Source organism: Capra hircus, chromosome 22, assembly GCF_001704415.2.
Source record: "Capra hircus breed San Clemente chromosome 22, ASM170441v1, whole genome shotgun sequence".
Lineage (NCBI taxonomy): Eukaryota > Metazoa > Chordata > Mammalia > Artiodactyla > Bovidae > Capra > Capra hircus.
In genome coordinates, this window is record NC_030829.1 from 56,544,862 (window position 1) to 56,564,927 (window position 20,066).

Sequence of the window (20,066 nt, forward strand, 5' to 3'; positions counted from 1 at the left end):
CAGGAGAAAGAAACGCGGCGCACGCAGACCAAGGGCTGTGGCTCAGCCACCGAAAGAGAACGACAGGACGCGATTTACAGCAGCCGTGGATGGGCCCGGGGGCATCCTACTGAGTGCAGTCGTCAGACAGAGGAGAACTACCACGCGACAGCCCTTATATGTGGAATCTAAAAAGAAATTACACAAATGAACTTACAAAACAGAAACTCACAGACTTAGAAAATGAACTTACGGTTGCTGAGGGGAAGAACAGTCAGAGAGTTTGGGATGGCCGTGTACACACTGCTGCGTCTTAAATGGATAACCAGCAGGGACCTACTGGATAGTGCATGGAACTCTTCAATGCTATGTGACAGCCTGGATAGGAGCGGGGCTTGGGGGAGAAGGGATCCACATACATGCATGACTGATCCCTTCCCTGTCCACCTGAAACTGTTACAGCTCTGTTAATCAGTTATACCAAGACACAAAATAAAAAGTTCAAGAAAACCCAAAGCTGCAGATCTTTGAGTTTATAGGAAATTCAGGAGGACTGGGAACAAACTAAAAGACTTCATGATAAAGCAACCAGATAAATACAGAAGAAGAGGCGGTATGTGGGGCAGGTCTCTTTACCCAGCAAGTGTCATGGGAAAAGAGTAAGGGGAGAGGGCCTCGGTTTGGAAAACAGTTTGGCAGTTTCTTAAACATAAATTTACCACAGGACTCAGCAATTCCATTCCTAGGTGTTGACCCTGTCTACCCAAGAAAGATGAAAACATGTTCAAATACTTGGACAGGAACATTCACAGCAACGTTATTCATAATAGTCAGAGTGAGAACTCTGACAATTCCATCAAGTGGTGAAGGGATAAACAAACTGTAAAACATCCACACAGTGGGGTATTATCTGGCAAGAGAAAGGGATAAGCAATGATGCGTGCTACAAAGATGAGGGCGAACACATCGCAGCAAGTGAAATAAGGCAGACACAAAAGGCCACCCACTGCATGAACTCATTACATGTGGTGTAAAGGGGCGCATCCACAGGGACAGAACGGTCCTTCTACAGACTACTATACAGCTTATACAGCCTACATGCAGACACAGTCCCTATAAATGGCATGAAAATTACACTTCAATAAAGCTGTCAAAAGAAAATTTAAAAAGAAGTAGACTGCACTAGCTTAGCAGACAGAATGTAAGGTATGCAATAACCGATGCAATATTTGGTCCTGGATTATATTCTGGTTTGGACAAAGCAGCTCCAAAAAACACCTGTGGCCCTGGAGAAGGAAATGGCAACCTGCTTCAGTATTCTTGCCCAGGAAATCCCATGGACAGAGGAGCCTGGTGGGCTATAGTCCATGTGGTTGCAGAACGCTCAGACATGACTTAAGTGACTCAACAACAAAGTGGAATAAAACAGTGAATACATTGTTTAATAAAGTGGTCGGTGAAAACGGGAAAAAAAATCTGTGGGACAAATGAGGAAATCCGGGTACAGACGCATACAGACTAGATATCAGATAATTCATTGACATGGAAAACTGGAGCGTATTAACTGAAAAAATTGTATTACAAAACAGAATATACAGTAAAATGGTGCAGTCGTCACTATGTAAAACAGTACAGTGATTCCTCAAAAAATTAAAGGTAGAACTGCCATAGGACTCAGCAATTCCCCTCCTGGGTATATACACAGACGCACTGGAAACAAGAACTCAAGTATTTGTACACCCCACATGATTCACAATAGAGAAAAGGGGAAACAATCCAAGTGTTCCTTCGTGGACGAATGGATAAAAACAACATGTGTCTGCACACGCAAGGAAGGAAAGCCTGACCGTTGCTGCAACATGGAAGGCCTTCAGACACAGGAAGACAAGCACCACAGAATTCCACCTCCACGAGGGGCTCAGCACAGTCAAACTCAGAGAAAAGTGGACGGCGGTGCCAGGGGCTGGGGAGGCAGATGCAGGAGTGAAGTGTCGAGAGGGCTTGGGGTTCGGGCTTCGGTTTGGGGTTGGGAGAGTCCTGGAGGTGGATGGGGGAGATGGGCGCACGAGCGCGCGAATGCGCCAGCCACAGCACTGAGACTCGGCTAAGACGGGCGAGTCTGTTACGGACATTTTACCACAGACTTTAAATCATACCGTATGCTTTCACACACACACGTGTCTGCATTTCAAAAAGGCAGAAACGTATTTCTACCATGAATATATACTACTTCTGTAAGAGTAAACGACGGTTATTTTAGTTTTTAAAAATTATAAAAAGTATCGAATACTGGGGAGAGCGTGTTTAAAAAAAAACAAACATAAACGCTCAGTATAATACCTATCTCACCCAACCCCCAAAGTTCACCTCTGATTCAGCTCAGTCCCTCAGTCTTGTCTGACTCTTTGTGACCCCATGGACGCAGCACGCCAGGCCTCCCTGTCCATCACCAACTCCCGCAGTTCACCCAAACTCATGTCCATCGAGTCGGCGATGCCATCCAGCCATCTCATCCTCTGTCATCCCCTTCTCCTCCTGCTTTCAATCTTCCCCAGCATCAGGGTCTTATCCAATGAGTCAGTTCTTTGCATCAGGTGGCCAAAGTTTTTGAGTTTCAGCTTCAGCAACAGTTCTTCCAATGAATATTCAGGACTGATCTCCTTGGACTGGTTGGATCTCCTTGCAGTCCAAGGGACTCTCAAGAGTCTTCTCCAAAACCTCAGTTCAAAAGCATCAATTCTTCGGCGCTGCTTTCTTCATAGTCTGACACTCACATCCAAACATGACCAGTAGAAAAACCATAGCTTTTACTAGATGGACTTTCGTTGGCAAAGTAATGTCTTCACTTTTTAATACGGTTGGTTACAGCTTTACTTCCAAGCAGCAAGCGTGTTGTAATCGCATGGCTGCAGTCACTCACCTCTTTAAAAAGAGTCAGCTCTTGTTAAAGTTTAGTAAAAAAACACTGACGATTAAGCTGACAGTTACAAGACAGACCCGTGCCTTACCACAACACACGCACAGGGCTGAGGAGGCATAGGACTAAGGCGGGGAGGACCCACGGGGCTGTGCGAAGCAGTGTGCAGAGCGCAGGGCTGCCATGGGCGGCAGGAGGCCGTGTCTCTTCCGAGAAGAGACAGGAAGGCAGAGAGGGGAGCCGCCTGAGGGCACAGCAGGCCTGCTGAGACAGACGGGAGGGTCACGGCCAGACCGCGCCAGCTTTACTGACCAGTGTGCCCCTAGTAAGGGACAAGGGGCTGAAAGACATGACCCCTTCCCAGGCCTTTTCCAGAAGGGCTACGGAGCCGCGGGGGGGCACAGACTAGAGAGGCTGGAGAAGTCGGTGAGGAACTCATCAGGAAGGTGCTCTGAAAGGGGCTTCATCTGTGAACCCACGTTTTAACTTAAGGCACAAAAGCAGAGAGAGCGGAAGACTCCCAAGACCCACGCCAGCTCTCAACTTAGCAGTGTGGAGCACTGGGGTCACCCATTTCTCCCCTCCCCCGGAAGGCTGTGACAATGTATCTTTTTGAAAGAGCGATTCTTCTTAACTGTGGCAAAGAGGGCCTTCCCTCTCTGAACAAGTTTCCAGAAATACAACAGGAAGGAAAACTGCAACAGGTTCAAGGAGCAGCACCGTCAGTGAGACTCTGTCTAGCACTTTCGCTTCTCTATCTCATTTAATCCTGACACTACCCTGGAGTACCAGCTCTATACCCATGACGCAGACAGGAAAGCTGAGGCTCAGAGAGGTGGGGGGCTTAGAGAAGATCTAATTGCTGGGCAGGGGACCCCAGCTCTGGTCTCCCCAGGGAGCCCGGACCTCTTCTTCCCGAAACTGACTTTCCGGTCACTCTGCCTCTGGCCAAACCACAGCCTCGTCTGCAGCGCTGCACCCCAGCTTCCACCGCACCCCACGGTGACGGCCCACCTTCCTCCACGGCCAGACGAGTCCTGGCGGGACCAAGGGACCATCCCACCCCCTCCAACCCACCACATGCTTTCCTGACAGCTTCACCGTGTGGTGCTTCCCAACGTGGGGGCCCTGACCTGAGAGAACTGCTACTCTCGAAAACATGCTTGGGGCCATCTGGTCAACACCACACGCAAAAACAAACTCAAGATGGACTAAAGACCTAAATGTAAGACTGGAAACCATAAGACTAGAGGAAAACACAGGCTGAACATTCCTTGACATAAACCATAGCAATATTTTTGGGGATCTGCCTCCTAAAGCAAAGGAAGCAAAAAGAAACATAAACAAATGGGAACTAACGTGAACCCAACACTGTCCTCAAGACGGCAGAGTGGAGGGACGTGTGCTCACCTTCTCCTGCACGAACTCCAAAACTGCAACTTGCTGCTGAACAAGCATCCACAGGAGAATGCTGGATCCCAACAAAAAATGATACCCCACACCCAAGGACAAAGGCGAAGCCCCAGCAAGATGATAGAAGGGGCAAAATCACGTTTAGAATCAAACCCCATACCCACCGGAGATACTCGCAGGGCTCAAACAAAACCGTGTGCGCACCAGGCCCAGAGGCCCCAGAGACCAGCCACACCTGCCTCCGAGTGTCTGAGTGTCTCCTGTGGAGGAAGGGTCAGCAGTGGCCTGCCGCACAGGGGCTCTACAGCAGCCCTGGGTCACGCAGCGTGTGGCATAAGCCCTCTTGGAGGAGACCACCACTGTACCAGCCCCACCACAGAGCCCCCGAGCTGCCTGGCAACAGAAAACTGGATTAAAGAGTTACTGACTTCGGGACTTGATTACGAAGTTTCACAGGACAAGGGAAACAGACTCTTGCAGGGCACTAAGAAAACCGAGTGTACCAGGACCAGGGGATGGGAGCAGTGACCCCAAAAGAGACGGAGCCAGACTCGCCTGGGAGAGTCCAGGAGCAGAGGCAGCAGCTGACAGCTTGACCTCAGGCCAAGCAGGGAGGGAACACCGCCCTGCCCGGCAACAGAAAACTGGATTAAAGAGTTACTGAGCATGGCCCCTTATTAAAAGGCAGAGACAGTACCTTGCTGACAAAGTCAAAGCTAGTCTAGTCAAAGCTATGGTTTTCCCAGTAGTCATGTACGGATGTGAGAGTTGGACTATAAAGAAAGCTGAGCTCAAAGAATTGCTGCTTTTGAACTGTGCTGTTGGAGAAGACTCTTGAGAGTCCCTTGGACTGCAAGGAGATCCAATCAGTCCATCCTAAAGGAGATCAACCCTGAATATTCACTGGAAGCACTGATACTGAAGCTGAAGCTCCAATACTTTAACCACCTGATGTGAAGAGCTGACTCACTGGAAAAGACCCTGATGCTGGGAAAGATTGAAGGCGGGAGGAGAGGGGACAACAGAGGATGAGATGATTGGATGGTATCACTGACTCAGGGACATGAGTTTGAGCAAGCTCTGGTAGTTGGTGATGGATAAGAAGACCTGGTGTGCTGGAGTCCATGGGGCCTCAGAGTTGAACAGGACTGAGCGAGTGAACTGAACTGATCCTGGCCCCACGCATCAGAACAAGACCCAGTCTCCCCCCTCAGTCAGTCTCTCCCATCAGGAAGCTTCCATAAGCCTCTTATCCTTATTCATCAGAGAGCAAAGAGAATGAAAACCACAATCACAGAAAAACTAACCAAACTGATCACATGGACCACAAGGCTTGTCTAACTCAGTGAAACTAAGCCATGCCATGTGGGGCCACCCAAGACGGACGGGTCATGGTGGAAGGTCTGACAGAATGTGGTCCACTGGAAGGGAATGGCAAGCCACTTCAGTATTCTTGCCTTGAGAACCCCATGACCAGCATGAAAAGGCAAAACGATAGAACACTGAAAGACGAACTCCCCAGGTCAGTAGGTGCCCAATATGCTACTGGAGATCAGTGAAGAAATAACTCCAGAAAGAATGAAGGGATGGAGCCAAAGCAAAAACAACGCCCAGCTGTGGATGTGACTGGTGATGGAAGTAAAGTCCGATGCTATAAAGAAACAATATTGCATTGGAACCTGGAACGTTAGGTCCGTAAATCAAGGCAAACTGGGAAGTGGTCAAACAGGAGATGGCAAGACTGAGTATCGACATTTTAGGAATCAGTGAACTAAAATGGATGGGAACGCATGAATTTAACTCAGGTGACCATTCTATCTACTGCTGCGGGCAAGAGTCCCTTAGAAGAAATGGAGTAGCCCTCATAGTCAACAAAAGAGTCCGAAAGGCAGTACTTGGGTTCAACCTCAAAAATGACGGAATCATCTCTGCTCAATTCCAAGGCGAACTATTCAGTATCACAGTAATCCAAGCCTATGCCCCAACCAGTAATGCTGAAGAAGCTGAAGTTGAACGGTTCTATGAAGACCTACAAGACCTTCTAGAACTAACACCCAAAAAAGATGTCCTTTTCATCACAGGGGATTGGAATGCAAAAGTAGAATCAAGAGATACCTGGAGTAACAGGAAAATTTGGCCTTGGAGTACCAAACGAAGCAGGTCAAAGGCTAACAGAGTTTTGCCAAGAGAATGCACTGGTCATAGCAAACAGTCTCTTGCAACAACACAAGAAAAGACTCTACACATGGACATCACCAGATGGCTAACACCAAAACCAGACTGACTATATTCTTTGCAGCCAAAGATGGAGAAGCTCTATACAGTCAGCAAAAACAAGACCGGGAGCTGACTGTGACTCAGATCATGAACTCCTTATTGCCAAATTCAGACTTAAATTGAAGAAAGTAGGGAAAACCACTGGACCATTCAGGTATGACCTAAATTAAATCCCTTACGATTATACGGTGGAAGTGACAAATAGATTCAAGGGATTAGATCTGACAGAGTGCCTGAAGAACTATGGACGGAGGTTCGTGACACTGTACAGCAGGCAGTGATCAAGATCATCCCCAAGAAAAAGAAATGCGAAAGGCAAAACGGTTGTCTGAGGAGGCCTTACAAATAGCTGAGAAAAGCAGAGAAGCTAAAGGCAAAAGGGAAAATGGAAGCTATACCCATCTCAATGCAGAGTTCCAAAGAGTAGCAAGGAGGGATAAGAAAGCCTTCCTCAGTGATCAGTGCATAGAAACAGAGGAAAACAACAGAATGGGAAAGACTAGAGATCTCGTCAAGAAAATCAGAGATACCAAGGGAACATTTCATGCAAAGATGGGCTCAATAAAGGACAGAAATGGTATGGACCTAACAGAAGCAGAAGATATTAAGAGGTGGCAAGAATACACGGAAGCACTATACAAAAACAGACTAATGCTCCAGATAACCATGATGGTGTGATCACTCACCTAGAGCCAGACATCCTGGGGTCCAAAGTCAAGTGGGCCTTAAGAAAGCATCACTATGAACAAAGCTAGTGAAGGTGATAGAGTTCCAGGTGAGCTATTTCAAATCCTAAAAGATGATGCTGTGAAAGTGCTGCACTCAATACGCCAGCAAATTTGGGCAACTCAGCAGTGCCCACAGGACTGGAAAAGGTCAGTTTTTATTCCAATCCCAAAGAAGGGCAATGCCAAAGAATCCTACTGCACAACTGCACTCATCTCACATGCTAGCAAAGTAATGCTCAAATTCTCCAAATCAGCCTTCAACAGTATGTGAAGCAAGAACTTCCGGATGTTCAAGCTGGATTTATAAAAGGCAGCAGAACCAGAGATCAAGTTGTCAACATCCACTGGATCATAGAAAAAGCAAGAGAGTTCCAGAAAAACATCTACTTCTTCTTTATTGACTATGCCAAAGCCTTTGACTGCGTGGATCGCAACAAACTGTGGAAAATTCTTAAAGAGATGGCAATACCAGACCACCTGATCTGTCTCGTGAGAAATCTGAATGCAGGTCAGGAACCAACAGCTGAAACTGGACATGGAACAAAGGAACGGTTCCAAATTGGGAAAAGAGTATGTCAAAGCTGTATACTGTCACCCTGCTTATTTAACTTATATGCAGAGTACTTCATGTGAAATGCTGGGCTGGAATCAAGATTTCCCCCCTCCCCATGGAAAATTATTCAGTCTTTATTTATTTTTTTACCTTACAATATTGTATTGGTTTTGCCACACATTGTCATGAATCCGCCATGGGTGTACATGTGTTCCCCATCCTGAACCCCCCTCCCACCTCATCCCTCTGGGTTATCCCAGTGCACCAGCCCTGAGCACCCTGGAATCAAGATTTAAAGGAGAGGTATCAATAACCTCAGATATGCAGATGACACCACCCTTATGGCAGAAAGTCAAGAAGAACTAAAGAGCCCCTTGATGAAAGTGAAAGAGGAGAGTGAAAAAGATGGCTTAAGACTCAACATTCAAAAAACTAATATCATAGCATCCGATCCCATCACTTCATGGCAAATAGATGGGGAACAATGGAAACAGTGACAGACTTTATTTTCCTTGGCTCCAAAATCACTGCAGATGGTGACTGCAGCCATGAAATTAAAAGACACTTGCTCCTTGGAAGAAAAGCTACGACAAACTTAGATAGCATAATAAAAAGCAGAGACACCGCTTTGCTGACAAAGGTCCATCTAGTCAAAGCTATGGTTTTTCCAGCAGTCGTGTGTAGATGTGAGAGTTGGACTATAAAGAAAGCTGAGCGCTTAAGAATTGATGCTTTTGAGCTGTGGTGTTGGAAGACTCTTGAGAGTCCCCTGGACAGCAAGGAGATCCAACCAGTCCATCCTAAAGGAAATCAGTCCTGAATATTTACTGGAAGGACTGATGCTGAAGGTGAAACTCCAATACTTTGGCCACTTGATGTGAAGAACTGACTCACTGGAAGACCCTGATGCTGGGAAAGACTGAAGGTGGGAGGGGAGGGGACGACAGAGGATGAGATGGTTGAATGGCATCACTGACTCAATGGACATGAGTTTGAGTAAGCTCCAGAAGTTGGCGATGGACAGGGAAGCCTGGTGCGCAGCAGTCCACGGGGTCGCAAAGAGTTGGACATGACTGAGCAACTGAACTGAGGTGAATGAGAACCTACTGTATAGCATTGGGGTGGGGTGGGAAGAAAGTACAATCTGTTTGTAGAACATACATTAACTTAACCTTAAAAATGCATCCCAATTTACAGTGCAAACAAATACTGTTTGATTCCCATGTATACGAGGTACCGAGAATACCTAGTCAAATTGAAAGAGTCAGAAAGTAAGGATAAAATGGTAGATGCTAGGGGCTGGCGCGGGGGGGTGGGTACCGAGAATACCTAGTCAGATTCAGAGAGTCAGAAAGTAAGGATAAATTGGTAGATGCCAGGGGTTGGGGGGGAGGGGCATGGGGAGTTAAGTGTTTATGAGAACTGAGTTTCAGTTTAGGAAAGTGAAAAATATTCAAGAAAGAGATGATGGTGAGCCATACGGTGGCTCGGTGCTCAAGCCACCACAAGCTCCACCTGCAATTCAGGAGCTGTGGATACTTGGTTTGATCCCTGGGTAGGGAAGATTCCTGGAAGAGGAAATGGCAACCCACTCCAGTATTCCTGCCTGGAAAATCTCATGGACAGAGGAGCCGGGCGGGCTACAGACCATGGGGCCACAAAGTGTCAGACGCAACTGAGCACGCTCGCACACACACAAGTTGTACAAGAGTATGAAGGTACTTAGTGCCACTGACATGTACAGTTAAACATGGTTAAAATGGTATGTTTTCTATTATGTGAATTTACCAACGACCACAAAAGCGGCGAGACAGGCCGCCAGGAAGCACAGGCGCGCGCTGTGCCTCAGCCCTCCGGAGCCGGGGGCTGCTCAGCGGAGCCACGGTCTGAAGGCCCACCCGCCCTGCTCTGCACGCTCCTCCCCGTCTCTCCACCTGCCCATCTCCCCACCGGCTGCCCGCTGACCAGGCCCACGGGGCAGCTGCTCTCCTCCCAGGAGCGTGGAAAGGGTGCCCACTGAGCCTGGGGGCCGCGGGCTCAGCCACTCAGCTGTCGCTCACATAAAAAGCGACACCTGGAAAGCCCCTGGGTAGCACATGTCACCTCTAAACACACCAACAGAATCAAGTTTCTGAGCCTACAAAGATGACTGGACCTGCGGTGCAAGCGGCGACACTGAGGCGGTGTCCTGCAGGGTCCTGCCTAGGTGGTCAGCTGGGGTCTCCGCAGGCGACACCCCTGGGGGCCGCCACCAGACCGGAGACTTGTGTAGTAACTTGCTATAAGGCCGGATGTAGTTTTATGTGAAAAAAAGAAAAAAGGCTCAGAACCTGGCAAACAAAGGGTATTCTTGTTAGAAACATTAAAAAGAAAAAGGGCCTAAATAAACCTTGGTATTCACAATACTGGCTTTCAAAGTGTGCAGAAGCATTGTGAATACAGCAGGCTTGAGCCCGCCTAGAAGGCAGGCCCCTGCCTATAGCCCCTGGGGCCCGGCTGGTAGACGGCCCCCCACACGGAGAGACGGTCTCTGAGTGACGAGACGCTCGCTGCGCGTCTCCTGTGTAGGATCTAGTTGGCGCTGCGCATCGGCTTTCCCAGGAGTCTGGTCTGGGGACACGCTAGGCAGAGGGCGAGAGGCCTGGGCACAGAGCCTCTGATGGCCTTGCCTGTGTTTCCGCTGCAGGAAGAAAAGGGTGCTGTGACCCTTTATGGGAGGAAGTGAGGGCAGGAAGCCTGCACTCAGGTTCCCCAGATGCCACTGGAGTCTGTCTCCCTTAGGGTCCAGCTGTGACCCCTCACCACTCACTGTGATCAACCTTCGTCTTCAGTACAACGATATGTTGAGTTCCATGGGTCATTCTAGCCAATCACCAGCTGTAGCGGCGATTCTGGGCTCCCCGACATGAAAGCGTATCACACTTCTCAACAGTTGGGTAACTCTTCTGGAGAAACACTACTCAACATCGTGACATAATTCCGGGACTTCCCCGGTGGCCCAGTGGTTAGGAATCCGCCTTGTAGTAGAGGGGACGCAGATCCAACCCTTGGTGGGGGAACCGGGATCCCACGCGCCGCCGAGCAACTAAAGCCCCGCGCCCCGCAACCGAAGATCCTGCGTGCCACAACTAAGACCAACTCAGCCAAACAACTAAATATAAAGGAAACAAACACTGATAGATCCCAGCCATCCCCAAGTATGGTAATCTTTGAAGGTGTAAAAAAAAAAAATCAACGACGAGAGCCAAATCCAGTTATCCGAATTAGTAAACTCCTAAAGAGTGGAATGCAGATGACACCAACCTTACGGCAGAAAGTGAAGAGGAACTAAAAATAAAAAGCCTCTTGATAGTGAAAGAGGAGAGTGAAAAAGTTGGCTTAAATCATGGCATCTGGTCCCATCACTTCATGGGAAATAAATGGGGAAACAGTGGAAACAGTGTCAGACTTTATTTTTTTGGGCTCCAAAATCACTGCAGATGGTGACTGCAGCCAGGAAATCAAAAGATGCTTATTCCTTGGAAGGAAAGTTATGACCAACCTAGATAGCATATTCAAAAGCAGAGACATTACTTTGCCAACAAAGGTCCGTCTAGTCAAGGCTATGGTTTTTCCAGTGGTCATGTATGGATGTGAGAGTCCGACTGTGAAGAAAGCTGAGCGCCGGAGAATTGATGCTTTTGACCTGTGGTGCTGGAGAAGACTCTTGAGAGTCCCTTGGACCACAAGGAGATCTAACCAGTCCATTCTGAAGGAGATCAGCCCTGGAATTTCTTTGGAAGGAATGATGCTAAAGCTGAAGCTCCAGTACTTTGGCCACCTCATGTGAAGAGCTGACTCATTGGAAAAGACTCTGATGCTGGGAGGGATTGGGGGCAGGAGGAGAAGGGGACGACCGAGGATGAGATGGCTGGATGGCATCACGGACTCGATGGACGTGAGTTTGAGTGAACTCCGGAAGTTGGTGATGGACAGGAAGGCCTGGCGTGCTGCAATTCATGGGGTCGCAAAGAGTCGGACACAACTGAGCGACTGAACTGAACTGAGAGAGTGGAAGAGAACAGGTTCCAGTTGGCTACAAAAACAGTTCCACACAAGTGAGATCTCACAAATGCTTCATTAATGATTTCTTTTGGAGAAACTAGACAAAATTTCCTCAAAGAACCAGGGCAAGACTGGCAGATACCACCTACTAAGCAGGCAAGAGGAGGAGAGATGCTCAGCGGGGCCTGCAGGTGTCTCTTATATTGAGTAATTCTACCACCACCTCCCACAAGTCCTATTTGGAAAACACACGTTCCCAACTGCACTAATTATATTCTCCATCAAAAATTCAAAATACTTCACCACCACCCAAGTTCCCAGTTTTCTCACTTAGAAGCTGGTGACTCCATACAAGGCATTTCACCTCTGTCACTAAACTGAAATTCAGTTTCAAATATAACTTCTAAGCCTCCATCATTGCCTCAAGCAAGGCAAGCGGGAAACAAGAAGTGGAGCCGTCCAGTCCTGTTTCTGTAGCACATGTCAGCATTTCCGCTGCCCGGTGACAAACCCAGAACTCCCCTGGGAGCGGCCGGCCAGTCCTTCAGGGCACCTTTGTCAGCTGCTCACAGCGATTCCTCACCATCCAGCTTATACTAAGTTTAACCCCGGCCTCCTTCATGCGGTACGTATCCGGTAACGAGTTTCCAGCTGCTCACCCTCTGGATGGCCAAGCCATCCCTCACACAGCTTCCTAGAGAGCAGGAGGAGACACGAGCTGGAGAGGACCGTGGGCTGTTGGTATATGAGGGGGATGTGCACAGCTGAGACTCAGAGTAGGGAGGTTCTTTCCAGGGACACTCCAAAGTCATCTGTTATCCTGGGTAACCCTAGAGATGGTTTCAGATGGTGCGGCTGTTATCTGTTGCAGGGGGTATCAGGTTCACTACCAGCTACAGGACCGCCAGCAGCTGTGGCTGAACGCTGAGCCAAACAGAACCAACCTGATTTCATGCAGGTCTTTCCATAGTGCCCGCCTCTAGCAGCACATGTTTGCAAGTCACTTCCAAGTACACGGGCAGTTTGCATTCTCAGCGTCACCCTCCTGCACCTTTTCCCACGTATTTTCACAGGCTTAAATTTTACAGCTGTACTGCCTGTGACAACAGGTCCATCAAGGGGGAAGGCAGATTTGGACTCCCCTGGTGGCCCGGGCCCCCAGTGCAGGCGGCCCAGGTTTGATCTCTGGTCAGGGAACTGGATCCAGCATGCCACAGCAAAGAGTTCGAATGCCACAACTAAAGCACCTGCGTGCTGCAACTAAGACCCACTGCAGCCAAATAAATAAAAACAAAAGCTTTATAAAAAGGGGAAGGAACTTAGCTAATGGCAGGCATGGCGACAGGCCTGAAGTACCTGATGAGTGGCAGAGATGAAATAAAGAACAATGTGGTGGTTAAAGGAAGACCATGAAGTTAGCCTCCTATATGACCTCGAGTAAAAATTTAAATCTCCAAGCCTTTCCCATCTGTAATATGATTATAATTCATAGTGCTTCATAGACGGCATATCAGTGCTTAGCCTGAAACATCCTCAGTGGTCTGAGGATTATGCTATTATCTAATTTCTTAACCAGCCCTACTGGTTGGGCATTGTCATTCAGTCACCCAGTCATGTCTGACTGCCACCCCATGGACTGCGGCACACCAGGCCTCCCTGTCCCTTGCCACCTCTCAGAGTCTGCCCAAGTTCATGTCCATTGCATCGACGATGCCGTCTGGCCATCTCATCCTCTGATGCCCTTCTCCTTCTGCCCTCGATCCTTCCCAGCACCAGGGGCTTTTCCAAGCTGGGTGGGCATGGCCATCCCCATTTTACAGGTGAGGAGACTGCAGCCCAGGTGAAGCCAGAATCAGAATCCAGAGCTGCCCGAGGCTGGAGCTCAAGCGCTTCCTTCGCTCAGGGGCCGCAAGGTGCCCCGTATTTTGTTGGTGCCTTTCAATGAATCACAAGCTCCGGGCCTGACTCTATGGAAACCGTAATTAACAAAGGGACCTACCGCTATCACATGAGGCGGAGGACAAACAAATTGGTTACCAGCAATGATAAAGGCCTGCACCAGGCTTTTGAAAGCAGACTGGAAACCTAGGGAGACGATTTGGAAAAAAGTATCAGCAAAAAATTGAGATTCTGGACAGACTGAGATTCTGGAGCGAGTGGAATGTTGAGGAGTGAGGGGAGCTGACCGACAGCGCAGAGGTGTGAGTGGCCACTCTTGCATTCCAGGCAACAAACGGAATGTCTTTGTCCTTCAGTCTGGGAATCCTACCATTTAGCTCGTATTATAATGGAAGCAAAACAAACACTTGTTCCTGCTGACATGCAGCATAAACCAAAACCCGTCTGCATCTTGACATAAACCAAAAACAGGAGACCACCCAGTTTTAGATCTGTCTCCCGAACAAATCAAACCTTGCACATTTCATATAAGTTGCCAATGTCTGGAGATAAGACCTCAGTGTATAAGGCGCTGAAGCGAGAAGAGCTTTCCCATCACTAGCGCACTCATGGCAACCTGGCACTCTTGGTGCCACTGCCATTTTCCTATGTAAGTATGTCTTCTGTTCCTCCTTGGGCAAGGCAGGCCTTGCAAGCCAGACTCTTTCGCATCCCTTCGCAAGTTAACCTTTTTTTTTTTTTTAACATGGACCATTTAAAAGTCTTTACTGAATTTGTTACAATATTGTTTCTGTTGCTTCTGTTCTGATTTTTCTGGCCCTGAAGAATGTGAAATGTTAGCTCCCTAACCAGGGATTGAACTGGAACCCCCTACTGGAAGGCGAAGTCTTAAGCACTGGACCGCTAGGCACAGTCCCACTGTATAGTTTTGGATGAGTTTTCCTTTTTGGTATGAGCAAATTTAAAACTTTGAAAATTCCTGCAGTAAAGAAACTTTAATTTAGCATTTCCCGAACTTATTTGGGGGCCAGAGCACCTACAAGAACACAAACTCTGATGCCACATGTGCCACCTGGAAGCTGAATAACCTTGGAAGTCACTTCACTGCTGAGGTTTGGTTGGTGATCCACGGAATGGTGTGTGTTGCTGGATGACAAGCAACATGGCTGGTAAGGAACCTCAAAGAGCACCCAGGGTACCGCCAACAAACATCACTTCGTACAGAACTGATCCCTTCTCAACCTTCCAACCCACTCTAGTTTCTCTGTACCAACGCGCTGCAGGACACTCCCATCTGGGAAAACCAGAACCAAAGCTTTTAGATCAAGCCATCTCCTAGGATAGAAAGAACAACCCCAAGGTAATCTTGATTTACATTTCTGTTCCTAGAGGTCGATGTGAATTCGGGGCAAGCTTCAAGTCGGAGCACAGCTTCTCCTCATCTGTCAACTGAGACACCACGCAGATGGGAGATTCTATTACAAAGCAGCGCAGACACAAGCACCCTTATGCAGACGCGGCTTAGGCGGGGTAACCGTAATTTGGTATACAGACCTCAATGATTAAAGATATTGTCCAACAGGGGGAAGTTTACAGAAATATACATAAACATACGCACAGGTGCTCACAAAAGACCTTGTATTACAAATAACCTAGTGAAATTCTTTTCTATCCACACAAATTGCCAATTTCTGACAACAGCACATAGGCCTTGGATTAACTGGTTAAACGGTTAATAGAGACTAATGCTAACAGGAAACTTTTTACATCACACTTTCTCAACTATTCATAGTAAGGAAGAGAAGCAGTAACACAGATGATACTTAAAACTCTTCATTACATATAATCGAACCACACGACTATGGGGCTGGGTACCGCCGCCCATCATTGCGTCCCACGCAGATTTAACTCAGACCAACTGTTAAAAGCTGTACTTTTCAGGTTCAGTAAGAGCAGGACCCCCAAACCTTCGAGCCACATCCCTGCCGAGGAACGCGGTGTTACACACACCAAGCTCTTTCTATTTAACGGGCGCAGTGGAGCCATCCGGTTTTGAATTTTCTACAACTGCCCGTCCACCCGTTACCGCTGCATTTCTCCACAGAAATGGGTTTCTCCGTAAGGGGCGGCTCTCACTTACCCTCCGTCGGCCTGAGTTCCCTGTCCTATAAAACAGGAATAACGTCTGCCTAGTACGTTACTGCGAAGGCTGCTCAACACAAGCCTTGGCGATACGCGGGAAAAGAAAGAAACTTCCAGCAAACGCTATTTCCCACACAGCAGCTTCCAACTCGCTAACTGTGCATGGGAGTTCTCCAGACACTTAGGAACCGAAGGCCGCTTCCGCAGGCCCTCACCGACGATGAGAGCCTACACCTGGGTGGTATCGCCGTTTGTAAACGACCTCCTCGGCCCCCTGGCTGCACAGCGGCGGCTTCGCCCCAGGTCTCGGGCCAACCTCCCAGCCCGCACGACCCGCCAGCGCGCTCTCCTTCCAGCCGCGCGGCGGCCGGCGCAGCGCCCGCGGGGCTCGGCCACGCACCGCCGGGTCCTGGGCACCGGCCCCGCCGGAGCCCGAACCTCGGGAGAGCCGCTTCCCACCGCCCCACTCCGGCTCGTTTCCCTGGCGCGGCGGTGAGGCGCGCGCGGGGAAGGACTCGCGGCGCCGCGCACTGACCTGCAAGTGACCTGCTTGGTGCTCATGGCGGTCGGATCGGAGGACCGTCGTGCGGCAGCCGCCTCTAGCTCTCCCAGCCGCCGCCGTCCCCGCCTCGGCCTCGGCCCTGCCCATCCCGCGGGGCCGCGTCACGCCGGCGCACGCCGGCGTCTCCGTGCCTCACGCTGCGGGCGCCGGCAGGAAACCTCGCCGCCGTCACAATTGGTTCCGCCCCGGGGTGAGGCGGGGCCAACCGCCAATCGCTGCACTGCTAGTCCCGCCTCCGCAGGCCTCCCGGGCGGGCGTGGCTCGCCTCAGGCCCGCGGGTTTTACGCCCGGGGGCCCACTGTTAGTCCCTACGGGTCTCTCCTTTTCTTCTTCACCATTCCTTAGCGACTTCTCGTGGCCTAGGATCACCTCGGCCCTCCCGCGGCCAAGCTCCCCTCTCTCCTCTGCGCAGTTCAATTCAGTGTCTCACACAGGAGAAGGCAATGGCAGCCCACTCCAGTACTCTTGCCAGGAAAATCCCATGGACGGAGGAGCCTGGTAGGCGGCAGTCCACGGGGTCGCACAGAGCGACTTAGCAGCAGCAGTAGCAGGACTGCGGCGCGCCAGGCCTCCCTGTCCATCACCATCTCCCGTGCGGAGCTTGCTCAGACTCACGTCCATCGAGTCGGTGATGCCATCCAACCGTCGCATCCTCTGTCGTCCCCTTCTCCTACCGCCTTCAGTCTTTCCCAGCATCGGGGTCTTTTCCAGTCAGTCAGCTCTTCGCATCAGGTGGCCAAAGTATTAGAGTTTCAGCTTCAGCATCAGTCCTTCCAATGAATATTCAAGGTTTATTTCCTTTAGGTTGGACTGATTTGATCTCTTTGCTGTCAATGGGACATTTAAGAGTCTTTTTACTGCTGTAAAAATATTGTCTTCTGATGAATGAACATAGAATATACTTCCAATTATGTAGAACTTTTGAAATTTCTTTCAGAAGCTTAGGAAGAATATTGGAAAATTTGTAGTTTTCAGTGTAGTTGTCAACAGCTTTTATTATGTTTATTTTCACGTATCTTGGTCAGTGTTTTGGATGCATTTTAAATGCTATTTTAAAAAATGTCCTAATTCTTTATTGCTTGTTCCATGCTATATTCATGTATTAGTTCCAGTGGTTTCTTTGTTGTTTCGGATATTTTCAGTTCAGTTCAGTCGCTCAGTCTTGTCCGACTCTTTGCGACCCCATGAATCACAGCATGCCAGGCCTCCCTGTCCATCACCACTCTCGAAGTTCACTCAGACTCGCGTACACAATCATACCATCAACAAATAATGGTAGTTTTACTTTGTTACCAGTCGTCACATCCTTTACTTCTACCTCATGCCTTATTGCACTGCTGAGAATCTTCAGGGCAACTGTGAACAGAAGTGGTAATAGTGGACACCTCCGTCTTGTTCTTGAGTTCAGGGAAAGTGATATTTCATCATTAATTAAAATGTTCAGTTCAGTTCAGTTGCTCAGTCGTGTCGAACTCTTTGCGACCCCATGAATCGCAGCACACCAGGCCTCCCTGTCCATCATGAACTCCCGGAGTTCACTCAGACTCACATCCATCGAGTCCGTGATGCCATCCAGCCATCTCATCCTAGGTCGTTCCCTTCTCCTCCTGCCCCCAATCCCTCCCAGCATCAGAGTCTTTTCCAATGAGTCAACTCTTCCCGTCAGGTGGCCAAAGTACTTGAGTTTCAGCTTTAGCATCATTCCTTCCAAAGAAATCCCAGGGTTGATCTTCAGAAAGGACTGGTTGGATCTCCTTGCAGTCCAAGGGACTCTCCAGAGTCTTCTCCAACACCACAGTTCAAATGCATCAATTCTTCGGCGCTCACCCTTCTTCACAGTCCAACTCTCACATCCATACATGACCACAGGAGAAACCATAGCCTTGACTAGATGGACGTTAGTCGGCAAAGTAATGTCTCTGCTTTTGAATATACTATCTAGGTTGGTCATAACTTTCCTTCCAAGGAGTAAGCGTCTTTTAATTTCATGGCTGCAGTCACCATCTGCAGTGATTTTGGAGCCCCCCAAAATAAAGTCTGATACTGTTTCCACTGTTTCCCCATCTATTTCCCATGAAGTGATGGGACCAGATGCCATGATCTTAGTTTTCTGAATGTTGAGCTTTCAGCCAACTTTTTCACTCTGCTCTTTCACTTTCATCAAGAGGCTTTTTAATTCCTCTTCACTTTCTGCCATAAGGGTGGTGTCATCTGCGTATCTGAGGTTATTGATATTTCCCTTGGCAATCTTGATTCCAGCTTGTGTTTCTTCCAGTCCAGTGTTTCTCATAATGTACTCTGCATAGAAGTTAAATAAGCAGGGTGACAATATACAGGCTTGATGTACTCCTTTTCCTATTTGGAACCAGTCTGTTGTTCCATGTCCAGTTCTAACTGTTGCTTCCTGACCTGCATATAGGTTTCTCAAGAGGCAGGTCAGGTAGGCCCAGAGTTTTTAAAGCTACCCCTTATCAAATAAAGGGAGTTTCTTTATCATTCTAGCTTTAAGACTTTTTAATAATAAATGTCTTGTTCTTTTAAATCAAGTCTGTTTTTCTCCTCTCTGAGAAAACCACATGGTCCTTTTTATTTGGTTAACGTATTGAATTATATCAATTGATTTTTTAATGTTAAACCAACCTGAGATTCCTCAGATATACCTCACTTGGCCATGATATATTATTCTTTCTATAAATCATCAGATTCGATTTGTTAATATTGTGTTTAGGAATTATGCACCCTTATCCTTAAGAGATATTATTCTGTAGTGTTCCCCTGTGATGTCCATGTCAGGTTTTGTAGTTGAGATGTGCTGGCCTCATAAAACAAGTTTGGAAGTCTTATCTCTTTTCTATTCTTTGGAAAAGTCTATATAATATAGGTATTAACTTTTCCTCAAATATTTGGAAGGATTCACCACTGAAGCCACCTCAGCCTGCAGTTTCTGGCATAAGCAGATTTTTAATTAGAGATTTAATTGCTGTCTTACATATGGGCTGGGCTTCCCAGGTGGCTCAGTGATAAAGAATCCACCTTCCAATGCAGGAGATGTGGGTTTGATCCTTGGGTCAGGAAGATCCCCTGGAGTAAGAAATGGCTATTCTTGCCTGGGAAATCCCCTGGACAGAGGAGCCTGGAGGGCTAGAGGCGATGAGGTAGCAAAGACTCGGAGACGACTGAGCATGCGCGCACGCACGCACATATAGGCCTATTCAGATTTTATCTTGTCAGGTTTGGAAAGCTTTTTTTCCCCCAAGTAAAATAGTCCATTTCATTAAAATTATTAAATTTATTGTCACGGAGTTAATAATATCTTTAAAAAATGATCTGTAAGCTCCTTTCATTACTGATACTAACTGGTATCTCCTTTTATTACTGATGGACTTCCCTGGTGGCTCAGACGGTAATGAGTCTGCCTACAACGCGGGAGACCTGGGTTCAATCCCTGGGTTGGGAAGATCTCCTGAGAAGGAAATGGCAACCCACTCCAGTATTCTTGCCTGGGAAATCCCATGAATGGAGGAGGGGCAACTTCACTTCATTACTGATATT

The 20,066-nt window shown here is 48.3% G+C and overlaps 1 protein-coding gene across 1 annotated transcript in view; it reads right to left on the reverse strand.

Moving 5' to 3' along the window:
- Window positions 1–16,636, reverse strand: part of MKRN2 (makorin ring finger protein 2) — a 43,588-nt gene extending 26,952 nt beyond the window's left edge. Inside the window, exon 1 of the mRNA XM_018066964.1 lies at window positions 16,488–16,636. Within this exon, the coding sequence (XP_017922453.1) occupies window positions 16,488–16,513 (26 nt within the window). The 5' untranslated portion in view covers window positions 16,514–16,636. The remainder of the gene's footprint in view (window positions 1–16,487) is intronic.